This window comes from Brienomyrus brachyistius, chromosome 2 (assembly GCF_023856365.1).
Source record: "Brienomyrus brachyistius isolate T26 chromosome 2, BBRACH_0.4, whole genome shotgun sequence".
Classification (NCBI taxonomy): Eukaryota; Metazoa; Chordata; class Actinopteri; order Osteoglossiformes; family Mormyridae; genus Brienomyrus; species Brienomyrus brachyistius.
In genome coordinates this window covers 20,147,645-20,161,164 of record NC_064534.1, presented here as the reverse complement: position 1 = coordinate 20,161,164, position 13,520 = coordinate 20,147,645, and the positions used below count along the sequence as shown (strand labels likewise).

Genomic DNA, 13,520 nt, shown 5'->3' with positions numbered 1-13,520 from the left:
GCGCAAAACTATAGGATGCGATTGCAGTTTCAATGGTGGCCACTAGGGGTTGCTGAGTTCCTTAAAATCGCACTTTGTCCGTTTTTTTTCTTTTGTTTGAGATAACGAGCTAACTCAGAAAAATACATTTTTATTGATACGTATTCTGCGCAATTTCTTTCATATTGCACAGCAAGAACATACACACATCCATAGAAGTGAATGAACATGTCGACTGAAGAAACCTTTACTGCAAACAGCAAAATGAAAATGTTTTACTTTAACAGGGGACCCAGGCTCAAAACAAAAATCTCCATGCTAGTACAGTAGAACCACAATAGAATTACAATGTTGATGGTGCATTTTAGAGGGATTGGAAACAACGTAGAAGCAGCAAACTGAAAACAAATTGAAAATGTAGCCTTTTCCACCCTGCCGTCACCATATCTCAAGGCGGTGTGACCCCCTTCCCCAAACCAGTGTTCGCTGCAGAGTACGGGGTCCTCACTGTTGTGAGATGCTTGAAAGGTCTGCTCTCCTGTTGCCACAAGAAACAAGAGTTTGCAGTTGGGGTACAAGCGCAATGAATAGCTAGCTGTCTTGCTACTCCTAATATCCCAAAATGCTGTGCTCCAAGGGCTCCATGTAACTTCAAATAGTAGTAGGAACAGGACAAATCCTGTTACCTCCAATGAAAACGAAAGAGACCCAATCAAGACAAAAGCAAATCATCAGGGCAGCAGAAGAGCAGACGCATCCGTCTCTGCTTTGACAGGAGCCACCAACCACAGAGTAATATTCTGAATAATAAAAGACACCAGGACAGGAGCGGTGAAGGGGATGAGCTAAGCAGCAGGGCGGAGCCACAAATGAGAACATGGTTCACAGCCACCAATCAGAAGGCAAAGCCAACCACTGAGATAAAGGTGTTGCACCAATATGGGTTAATCTGGAATGTTGTCATGGTTATCTCAAATGCCACGAGAGTATTATTTCTTACTTTCCAGATCTTCATGAAGTGCACTTGGCCTTGCTGGTCTGAAGGAACACATTCCTGGTCAATAGTGTGCCATCCGCAAGAACGCAAACACTTCTTCCCCAAAGGAGATACATCCGGGATCAATGGAATAAAGGAAAATCAGTGAATACCTGGGATTAGCAGCTGTTTTTATATGTAGGGGCAACATCCACCTAAATCATCTAAACAAGTTCTACTTTTTCATGACACGTATCTTATTGGACAGGTATGATCTTGTCACATACGGGAAAAGAAAAGTAACGAAACCCCAAGTGCCCAGGGTGACTATCCTCAGTGGAAACACTACATTACTACCTCTGGTGATGCTCTGTCATTTGGCCTTTAGTAAACTAAGCCAGCACCCAGTATGCTCATTAAAGGTTTTTGTCAGATAAATGTGATGCTTTGATATTCCTTGAAACAGCCTCTTTACAGAGGGTGCTATAAATTGCTTATATCCATGTTGCTTGTGCCAGAATAGTTCTTATCAGAAAACTGGATGAGGTGTGATAAATATCCAATCCCTACCATTAAACAGGTGTGCCTTTTTAGGTGTGATTGTGGTAAAACCCTACAGAGAAAGATCTCCCATCACAGCGAAATGTGTTAAAGCGTGTTCTCACAGCAGACTGCAGTGAAGCAAGGTCAGACCGTTACTTTCATCCGCCCCGTTTGAGAGGTGATTCAGTCCGGGAGAGTTATGGTGGGCCAGGTGCTGCAGTGTCACAACATCAATATCAACCAACAAGCATGTATCCAAATAATAGAAAAGTGCAAACAAATCAATAAGAAAACCTATGGCCTCTGACCCCGGTAGGCGCAGAAATCCAACACAGTTGCCCAACTTGAAAACACACAACTACACATATGTTAGCTAAATTCTACAGCCACTCGAAAGGAATAACATTGGGGATGGGTGCGACAATGCATTAAATTATTTGTCAGTGTTTAGAGATACAATCATTACAGTAAGGGCAATAGTGCTGACCTAGTACTCAACTGCTCAGCGAAACAATGCCCAGAGATGAGTTAGCAAGAGCGGGAATGCGTCAGAAGGGTGAACGAGGGTTCACGAGAAACAGAGGGACTACTAAATCATCAAAAAGTCCTCATTATTCAACAATCAAAGTCTCTAACAAAGACAGCCTGCTTGCCAGTGTTTTCCCTCATGGTTGTGGTTTTTTTATTTATTTATTTTTTAAATCTCCCCTCCACCTCACTTGTTCTCCTCCCTAGTGGGTCGGATCTTCATCTCGGCGAACTTGAGCGAGTACTGCCAGCCGGTCCAGGAGGACCACTCGATGCCGTCAGCGTAGGAGGTGTGCTGGCCCTTCAGGTACTGTCCATTCAGGTTGGACGTGTGGCAGTTCCGGTACCACCAGGCCCCGTGGTAGAAGGAGGCACAGTTATTCTCCGAATGGTCGTTGTCCTTGTCCTTCGTGGTAAACTTCATCCCGTTGTGCTTCAGCAGCGAGTCACCTGCACAACACACACCCACAGAGGACACACACACAGCCCACATATAAACACACGGTGAGCTTATTGTGTAGCCCGACATCTCTCTGCAGCTCCTCCATCACATCCCCCACTTTCTCCCCTCGTTCCCCCCACTATTCCCCTCCTGCACGTAGGGTGGTCCAACGCTCGATCACTGGTTACTGATTACCAACAGTCTTCGACAGGGGCTGCTGTGCAAAAGGCTAGGATTAAAAAGCAGGAGAAAAATACCTGTGACATAGCGTTTAATTTTTAAACAAAGTAACGGCACCAAGGATGACACCCTGTGGAGTCAGTGAGGGTGTGAGGAGTCAGGGGAGAGCAGAGGGATTAGCTGTTAATGCTTCATATTGGCTTCAGTGATGTATGTCTCTTGGAGATACGGCTGCAGCAAGAGGCAAAGTAATTTAATCCCACCCCTGTGGTACATGACTTTGTTCTATGTGTGAGAGGTGGGGGGTAGGGAATTTTACATTTTTGTCACAAAAGCATTTTTACGGTCCTTGTTCCACTGCATTTTTTAAGGCTGATTACTCTAAAAATTTGACTTAAATAAAAAGGTATTAAAACTTATTAAATCAGCATGATATGGCAAAGTATGATGTGATTTAATAATTCACCTTAGGCATGACATATCACTGAAATTGTAGTATAATTTGTGTTTTCTGTCAGCTTAAATACCCCTGGGATATGTTACCATGTACTTAATCTGGTGTTTCAGCAGCTTTAGAGAGCAATGCCACTGGGAAAAAAATAATGAATATGACAACGATAGAGTGACCTAAAATGACCCCAGAACCGCAGGTTATCACCATTTCAGCTTCCTTTGAGATATGAACATGTAACAATTGCACGTTCCCTTATCCAGTGTTCCACTCTAATACCCATAGACAGCGATACTATTTGATTTTACAACAATAGAACTCCAGATTGTAGTTATCATCACAGGTCTCTTATTTTGACTCTGAATCCTTCTTAAGTCACACCAAAATATGACAAAATTGAACAAAATAATATTCTAAGAATTAGAACACAACAGTATTGCTTATGCTTATCCTTGACACCGAGGTTTGTTATTCCGTATAAAACTGCAAAGAAAAAGTCTGTCAAAGAAGCAGGATGTATCATGAATGTCAAAACATTGAACGACATTTTAACCTTCCCTACATGTGAAAGCAGGATGACTCCTTATTCTGCCTGTATGAGCGTTCCCATGAGTAATCTGGCGAGGTTTATATTTCAAATGCTCTTTTTGCATGTGACTTCCTCAGGAGCTATTACTGTACGTAACAGGAAGCTGCCTTGTTTTGGTCAGGAAGTCGAGCTAAAAGCATCATGGGAAATACTGAGATATAACTGATCCCCTTATAGGCATTGTAGGAAGGGTATGAATTCAAAATCACGTTAATAATGAATGTACTGAGTGATCATGTGCCCCCCCCCCCACTAGGTCCATCTCCTTCATTAATACACACTGTTGGTTGTGAAGCTTTATTGAGAATTAATCAAAGATGAAAATAAATGTATTCCCTTTTAGCCTCGCTAATGATAAGGTCAAAACATTTCTGCTCGGTAACACAGTGTCATTAAGGAGCTCGTTTGATGTTCTGAAAGCAGCCGCTAAAGGTGTTTAAGGAGGAGATTAAGAACCCGCATCCCTTTCCTGAATACACATGCAGAAACGGCTCCCACGCACCACACATGCTGATACATTCAGAGCACTTCACTCAAATTGTCACTACACATTTACCAGACGTTATCATCCAAGGTAACTTTCAATGCAGGCATTATTCGTACTGTTATTCATACTACAAAATAATTAATAAGGTGATGAAGGTTAAAAATCATGCGCAACTTCAATGATTCGGACCATTTTTTTCTCTGGAAATTGATTTCTCAAGTCCAGTCCCTCTAACCAATGCTTCACCACACACACTTCACACAGTAATGTCTTTCTTTTTTAATGCTTTAAAGCTTGTTCAATTGAAACATAAATGAATCAGGACACAAAGACCAAGTCATAAAAATATTGGAAACTGATGATGCATGCCAATAATAGATATTAAAATGTGGTTTGTTAATGACATAGGTGGGGAGGAAGGGGGGTATTTTCATGTTAATTTAGGTGCCCAAAGAAGCTTGTTTGTGTCTTTCTGCATGACCCCATTGTAAACCTCATTGCGATGCCGCGAAAGCAGCTTATGGCTTCGTTAGCTGTGCCCTTTCCAGTGGCTCCAGCAAAGGTCGGGAGACTCTCCTAGCCAACCAAAAGCCACAAAGCTCCAGTGACCTGGGAGCACTGGGCCGGGTAGACCCCATTAATGTTAAAAAGAGCTCCACGCGATAGGAGTGCTGAGGCACGCTCCATGGCAATTTGCCTGAACTCTCCTGCAGGATGAGGCACGAGGTTCGATAATGCATGTGACAAAGTCAGCACTACAGCTGGGAGTCTGGAGAAGGGATTCCAGCTCTGGATGAACTGAGCACCGGCTGCCATAGCGCACTGTCTAGCACTTGAATTCAGATTTACACGGTTGTTCATCTCACACAGTTTAATGCATAAACAAATCTGCTTCTTTTTTTTGCTACAGAAAAAACCGAAACACTTGGCAAAAGGCTAGTAGATGATAAAGTTCCCATCCAACAGCGACACCCACCAACAGAGAAGCATGTGCGCCTTGGCTGGGGAGGGGAGAGCATGACACGCAATTGGGCTGTCACAGCTGCCAGGTTAGCGCAAAGCTAAAGAATGCTGCTTCTCATTTTGTTGTTTCCATGGAAATTCAGGGCTTCAGGTTGAGTGACTCAGAGACCAGACAATAAAGCGAACTTCGCTCCAGATGAGCATTGAGGCATCATTTAAACCACACCAGATCACCTTTGTGTGGAATATTTAATAAGTAAATCAACCTTACTTAGTGATTGGTTACAGGGTGGGAGGGAATGTCATGACATACGGGATGAAGGACTTGAGGGCAGGTGTAGAGGTGAAACAAACATGGGGTTCACTGAACTAAATGAACAGAGACTGGAAATAAACAGGATCACTAGGGATCAAGACAGAAGGACTAGAACAGGGGAGAGCACAGGCAACACAAGGGCTCAACATTAATTACTGGACTGGGGATGATCAGACATACAGGTTCTTAAGTACAAAGACGGACAAGGGGCTACAAGGAGGCAGCAGGGAGTGATTTCTACATGAGGGTTAGGAACGAGAGGCAAGACAAGAGGGTTACACTTGTGGACTATGACATGGGCAGGGATATGACAGGGAAGAGGAGAACTTGCCTGCATCTAATTTGACTGTACTAATAATAATAAGGATTATAAGTAAAGGTGGTAACAGGGGGAGAGATCTGAAAATTCCCTTTTGAGCATAAGGGACCTAACTGTTGCCTTCCAATTTCACTCTTCATAAAGTCCCATATGCCAGGCAGAGCCTCTTCAAGAGATTCACCACTAAAACACACATGACCTTTAGAAATAGAAAGTTCAAAATCAACTGTAGTACCTGGAGTGGACATTAAAAAACCCACACGATGGGACATTAAACCATAACCTTGAAACCAGGGGCCAGGTATAGCAACGTGCTTGCATAAGGTAGCCTCACTGATAGTTAACAGCGCTCACACCTACCACACCTGCAAACTTACATACAAGCATCAGCTGTTTGAGATTAGCCTCACAAATGTAGCCTCACAAAACGGTAATTTTCAATTAGCCATCTAATGATCTAAGATAGAAGATTTGAGCACTGAGCAGATCTATGTCTACTTATCTTCGTCCAACTCAGGAAAATTAGGGTGTATACTAGACCTGCGGTGCCTGAATAGTCAGCGACAGTCAGGGGGTAGCCGTCGTCATCCGGGTCCACTGAGAACAAGCCGACTCCAAAAGTCCCATACTGGGCAAAGGCTGTGCTGTTCTCAAAGTCCTCCAGGTCAATGCGTAGCTCATAGTTGGCCTGGATGGTCAAGGCATGGATCCGCTTCATACCTTAGGAGGAGATGGGAAGAAAGACAATTGGGCACATTTTAGACAGGAGGCCATTCAGAAAGTGTACAGTGGATTGCAGTCTGGCAGCATGCTTTTAGCAGAAGAGCCAGAAAGCTTTTCTTAGGTAACTCCTTGTATGACTTATTATACACTATAGGAAGAGAAAATGGCCACCAGCTTCTTGGATGACTGATATGGGCAGCATGCTGTTTGGCTGTCAGGGTAAAGTCCAGCATGACATGCAGAGATCGATATCTCTTGGAGATGTTAATTCCAGCACAGGGAAAAGGCATCTTCCATACTATTTCCGCTGAAATCAAAAGTGGATGGATGACTGGCTGTTTCGTGCCTGTAGGAAGCTATCTGGCTCCTTTTTTTAAGATTTTTCCCCCCCTTTGCAGGCAATGAAGTGTTATACATGACTGACCACTAGGGCAGAAAATCGATTTTCGAATCCTTTGCATCTCCTAATCTGAGGGCCTTGCAGCTGTTGTAGACAATAGTGGGTATTCTGGGAGCCGGTTCTTTGTTCGAATGTATAGTATGTTTTACTGAGTACCACAGAAAACTCCAAGCAGATGTTTACATACCTTTGTGAAAATGAGGAGATCAGAAAATTACTCTCAGCGTGCAGTTATGCGCACTGCGTATGTACATTCGACTCTCTAGTTAAATTATGGATAGTGCACATCACCCGCCCCAAAAGTGGCTTCACAATTACCTTCAAGAAAAATTGATTTTAGATTAAGTTAAGCTCTGTTGGCTCAGGTCTGTAAAAAGAACTTCATATCAGAGCTTAATATCAAGTGGCTGAGGACTGAAACAATGGATCCCTACCACTAACCACTGCCATTGAAAAGTAACATCTGTTCCAATACTTTCTGGATAATAAGAAGGACATTTACTCATAGTAGTCATGAGTGGGGATGGGCGTGATGTGACACCCGAGGACTTCATAAGCATAAACAGCACTTCAGTGACCTCAAAGCAAAGCCCACAGTGGGCGGTGTAACACAAAAGGTCACAATATTACTGAGCCTGTCAGCGGACGACCCTATACAGTCATTTGTACTTATTCATATTCATGATGAGCCAGTTTAGCCATCAGGCCTTTTGTTTCAGTAATATTCTAATGAATGACATTCGCATTCAAGCTTAAATGTACACAGAAATAACCCATAAGACAGAGAGTTAGCTTATACTAGCCTTCAGTACCGAATAATATCAAAAGCGTTTACCCATGCCTGTCTGAATAGAATTTTATAAATGTCTGACAGTCGATTTAGTTGGCTATTTTTACAATTATAATGCTATATGGAGGGGAAATAATAACAACATATATGACTGGTACTTCTTTGTTTGCCAGTTTGGTATGATCTTCACCCAAATTAAGGAATATAACTCAGTTTAACGTATGCTGGTGAATTCCTTTGTGAATATTCAGGGCTGATTTTGGCCAGCATAAATCTAACCCTTACCATCGGACAAAAGAGGAGACATGTTAAGGGAGGGCATCATATCATCATCAAAAGAACTTCCTGAATGCGTTCTGATGCCTATCAATCAGCAGCTCTTACGTTTTGATGGGGAATGTCTGTGACGGCAGTAAATCTTGCCCAAAGCGTGTGTCCTGTCAAAATCTGCAAGGTGAAAAATGTCAACAAAGAACCCTTGAACAAGACCCAGGGATCTGCAGGCCTGTCTCACCTCAGGTGAGCTCAGCATTCATGACAGGAGTATTAAAAAGACATGGTAAGAAGGGGCAGAACAGTAAAGTGAAAATTACCGCTGGCGAAGAAGATGAATAATACAAAGAAAATAATCTCTTGATGCTAATGAATACTGGGAAATGTTTAATAGACAGAGCAGGTGTAAACCTACTTCAGAATGGTCGACAAACAGGAGAATTATGCTAATATCACATAAACATATGAACAGAGAGACACATTGTTGGGCTGTAGCAGCTCAGCTCGGAGGACTTAACCAGAAGTCCTCTACAGAACTGTAGAAATCTGATGAATAACCACAGGCAGTTTTTGGTTGTGGTCATTGTTGCTAATGGTGCTACGGCCAGGTAAAGCTTACAGTTAGCATTAGCTGGAAAATCCATTGTCAAACCTGAAGAGTAGTTGTTGCATAACTTCCTTCACCAAATAAATGGTATGTATTAAATGCAGTTCTGTTTATTTGTTCAGCATGCCTTTTTAGCTACCATTTCATATTGGCTGAGGATATAGTAACCTTCCTAGTCGAATACACAAGCATGCAGAAAATCCATATCTCTACAGGGCTGAAAGAACAACATAGCTAATATACACTTCTGCAGTATTTATTTTTATTTAATATAGGCTGATGTATGTCTATTGAATGTGTGGTCGGGATCTTCCTGCTTGGCTCCCAGTAATAAAGCCACAGAATTAGACATTAAATGCCAGTTCAGGTGTGCTTTGAGCATTTATATTTGTTCAGACTCTTAGTTGTTCATTTCTAAACAATACTGTTGATTAACTTTTGTGCAGTTCCATAGAGAGAAAATGCAACTGAGAGCTTGTGTGCTGTAAATCTAAGTAATAATATTATGAAAGTAAAAAAAAGAGAGAAAAACTACGACAGAAATTAGTATCATGCTCATTCCAAATGCAAGGAGATTACATTTCTCCTTGCTTTTTAAAATCAGCCTTGTTTTTTCTCTCCCAAGATGGATCCATCTGCCATTGCAGTATCCATCTGTCAGAGGGCACTTAGGACGCTCGGAGGAAGGCACAGAGCGAGACAAGGCTGAATCCTGGGGTTCCTATGGGGAAATTAATGTGTGTTGGGAGTGTCTCTTGCAAACAATATAGCATAATGTGATACATACTCATGCCAAGCTGCTTGGGTTAAGATAGGAAGAACTGAATCCCAGTGTTACTAACAGCCACTTTATCAGGAATGACTGGAGGCAGAATTAAAGGGGAATTCTGCTGACACTCAATTTTTTTTCAATATGTGTTTAAAAATGTCTGTATTTACTGTATTAGCAATGTAGACCAGCATTTGCTTTGTTTTCAAAAGTGATTGAAATGTGTTAGCAATTGAACTGGCAGTTTTGTCGTGTTGATCACATTTGTTGCCCAGTTTGATTCATTTCAGTTTCATTCAGTTTGCAAAGAAGGCATCAGCATGACCTAGGCTAAGCTTCGCTTTGCCATAGAACCAGAAGCATACAGTATGACAGACGGAGAAGTACACATCGCATTATTTTTGGACAAACCTGTCTTTGAGTGTAAATATGAAAAGAGAGGTACAACCACAACACAAAGATAAACAGTCCACCATCAGAATGTACTCTTCACTAAATTCCAAGCAAAATCTAAACACAAATAATACAAGGTCTTGCGGAGGCAGAGGATTCAATGGCAGAGTGAACCATGGGGCCTTTGTAGTGAAGAGGTTCATTAAAATGTGTTCCACTTTCTGGACTAAGCAGGGACAGGAAAATGGTTAGCTTAACGAAACACAAATTTGCAAATCCCTTTAAGGCTGGATTATTTTTCGTACTCTCTCTGCCCGACTCTCTCTTTGGGAAAGAGATATCTCTTGTTCACATCATGAAGCTACAGAAAGTAAAATGTTCTACACATAGTGCCTATAGTGGCATTTCTTATGGGTAAGCGAGACATCACCCAGTAATGCGCAGCATGTTTTTCTTTGGCTTTTCAGCGGTCACTGTTAATCCTCCTTTAGCTTTGCATATGAACTCACTTTCATTATAACGGCAGAAAAACCACAGCATCATGGAAGATCACCAAGAAATCAGAAAGAGAAGAGTCTTTCAACATGATCACCTTCGTCTGAGAAAACTGTGGAGAAATGTCAGTGATCTTCACTGTAAATTGGGAAACTGCAATTTAATATGGGCCTCCTTTTCTCAGATTAACTCATACAGTATAACATACTTGCAAGCTCTAGGTTTCTTGCATAGTCTTCTAATCTCAGTTTCAGTTTCAGAGTCTTCTGATCAATTTCAAACACAAATCTGAGTTTTGGTGATTAGAAAACTTAATAAAATATGAGGGAAAGAAGTGCATACAATATTGCATAGGAATTAACAGCAACCGATCCAGTAGCATAAAGTCTCACGAAGCTAATAAAATATAACACATTTCCAAGGGGCTATCTGAAGACTTTTTAGTGATGATACACTTTCATATTGATCATACTCGGGATTGGAAGCTATCATACTTTTAGCATTTCAAAAACTGATACCTCTGTGCCTCTCCTCGCTTAGCGGGCCTCACCAAGGTCTCAGCAGGTGTGCATATCTGGTGTGATGCGCTTCCAAATGACTGCTCTTTTCCCCAAGGAGAATAGGAGTTTCAGTTTGTTTCCAGTTTCCCTCCGATTGTTACAGTAACAAGCCATTCAGTAATAAGCAGTAACAGTAATATCCGAATTTCTCAAAACAGTAAACACAATCTTCAAACCCATCCGCCCATTTTTAAAACTGTTTATCCAGGTGAAATCCTCAATTCACTAAGCTGCATTCGGAGGGCTTCAATTGCTCAGTGCAAAATCAAACAATACACTCAAAACAGCCATTCTTCAAAAAGAAATATTTATATCAAAACACCATATATTTGCCATCATGCGAATAGCTTGAAACCCAACTTTGATGTAATGGTGGAACAAATGAAGACAACACCTTCATGGTTTCAGCATCATTTAGGCCAGTGTTTCTCAGCCAGGTGCTTGGGGACCCCAGACTATCCACGTTTTTGCTCTCAACCAGCTCCCTTCTGAGGACCAGGTTGAGAAACACCGATTTAAGCTAACACCTGCGTAGCCTGACTGGATGGGAGTGGTCCTTACAGTAAGTCGCAGGATGAACAGAGAGCAGTGGACACACTGCACTGAACAGTGAGCTGAACCCAGGACTTTCTCATGTTGCTCCTAGAGAGCAAGGCCTTGTCCTCTCATCTCGTCTGTTTCATGTCAATGCTTGCAGTTTTGGTTTTCGGCTGTGTATTTCGTGCCTCCCTCCCCTCCTGCTCCCCCGACCTTCCGCCTTTCAATCCTGTCCCCCCACACCATGTTCTGCAAATTCCCAGTTACCCTTTATCTGCAGTGTCTAGTTGAAAAGACCCACAGGCCGTGGATTGCAGGGTTTGGCACTATGATCCCAGCTGGAGGTGCTTTGCGCACGTCACGCAGATCTCATAACAAACAAAAAAGTAGTTTCAGTGAACCTCTAGTCTAATATATAACCATGTGAGTAAATTTCCTACATAATGTACACGTGCAGTTGTAAACACAGATGTGTGAAATTCAAAAGTGAAGTAAGGTAATGGAAAAAAATGATTTTTGCAGACATATCCAATACATATGTGACTGAGCTACACAGACAAGAACACCATATTTTTCAAGCCCCTGAGTTCTGAATACTGATTCTGAGCTAGAAATGATGCTACGCTTCTCAGGCATGCATTGTCAGACAGTAAGTTGAATATGGATGTCTTGGTGGTACAAGCTAGGGCTATTACATTACAAATTTATCCAAAGCATTATTCTTTCATCTATGTTTTAAGTCTCAAATCTCTGCTATCTGGTATACAAATGCTTCCTTAAGGTGTCTTCATCTGGCACAAGAAGAAGTGGCGCAGTTCTTTTTAGAAACAACGTGTTTTAAACATATTACTACTTCAGTCTCCCTGGAACAGCTGCCCACCAAAAATGTAAAATATTGCTCCTCACCTTTAAAGCTGTAAATGGACATGCACACATGTGTCTTGGGATTGTACTTGTTCTGCATGCCTCAGCCTGATTAGCAATAAGGGGGAGAAGCCATCCCATAAATAGCATGTAACGGTCTGCCCAGCTTACACTGGGATTCCAGCGCTCTCTGTATTAAACCTGAACTATTTAACTTGTGGCTAGCAAAGGATGGATTGTGACCACAAAGTTATTTGTTAGCTCAGAAGATTTCTCCTAATTCCTCATAAGGTGACCCCAGCTTGCTGTTCTGTCCCTTGTTTTGGTGTTGAGCATCTCAAGTCTCCCGGGAGGCTGCACTCTGCATTACCTCGTATAACTTTTATTATGCGACAAAAGTAAGGATGGTGGTGCAGTGGTTAGCACTGTTGCCTCACACCTCTGGGATTGGGGCTCAAGTCTCCGCCTGGATCACATGTGTGTGGAGTTTGCATGTTCTCCCCATGTCGCCATGGGGTTTCCTCCGGGTACTCCGGTTTCCCCCCATAGTTCAAAGACATGCTGAGGCTAATTGGACTTGCTAAATTGCCCGTAGGTGTGCATGTGAGAGTGAATGGTGTGTGAGTGTGCTCTGCGATGGGCTGGCCCCCCATCCTGGGTTGTTCCCCACCTCATGCCCATTAGCTTCCAGGATAGGCTCCGGACCCCCCTTGACCCAGAAGGATAAGTGGTTTGGAAGATGGATGGATGGATGGATGGATACATTCACTGAAACTAGAGTGCAGTGAAAATGTGTTTCCATGATTCCCTCTATTTTTGCATATTCATAACACTGAATTATTTCTGTTCTTTAAAACAAATTTATTATAATACAAAAGAGAACCAGAGTAAACACAACAGTTCTTAAATGCCAATATAAGCCATGAGAAAAAGTAACTGCCAACTTCATATCTGGGTGTGCCACCTTAAGCAGCAATAACTGTAATCAAATGCTTCTGGTAACAAAAGGTCAGTCTTTGGTATCATTGTGGAGGAATTTTGGCCCACTCTTCTTTGCAGAATATTTTCAATTCAGTCACATTGGAGGGTTTCCTGACTATGAACTGCCCATTTATGGTCCCTGTTACTCTGCTTCTGTATAAAAGATCACCTAAATGGTTCTTGGGGCCATGACCCTGAGCTGAACAATCATCAGCCAGACCCAGGCGGCCAATCTGGATCAGTGGCCAGAGAATGGAATTATATTCCCACAAGGGGTCGGAGGAACTTTTGTTTGGTGGATGGATTTTATTTTTTATTCCCTCTGGAAAAATGGAGTACATCATTGTACAGCACC

General features: G+C 42.2%; 1 protein-coding gene across 1 annotated transcript in view; it reads right to left on the bottom strand.

Moving 5' to 3' along the window:
• Positions 1 to 282: 282 nt before the first annotated feature.
• The window catches only part of fibcd1a (fibrinogen C domain containing 1a), a 91,397-nt gene continuing 78,159 nt past the window's right edge, over positions 283 to 13,520 (bottom strand). The window contains exons 6-7 of the mRNA XM_049005082.1: positions 6,314 to 6,493; positions 283 to 2,476 (exon numbers count right to left, since the gene is read on the bottom strand). Of these exons, the coding sequence (XP_048861039.1) occupies positions 2,214 to 2,476; positions 6,314 to 6,493 (443 nt within the window). The 3' untranslated portion in view covers positions 283 to 2,213. The remainder of the gene's footprint in view (positions 2,477 to 6,313; positions 6,494 to 13,520) is intronic.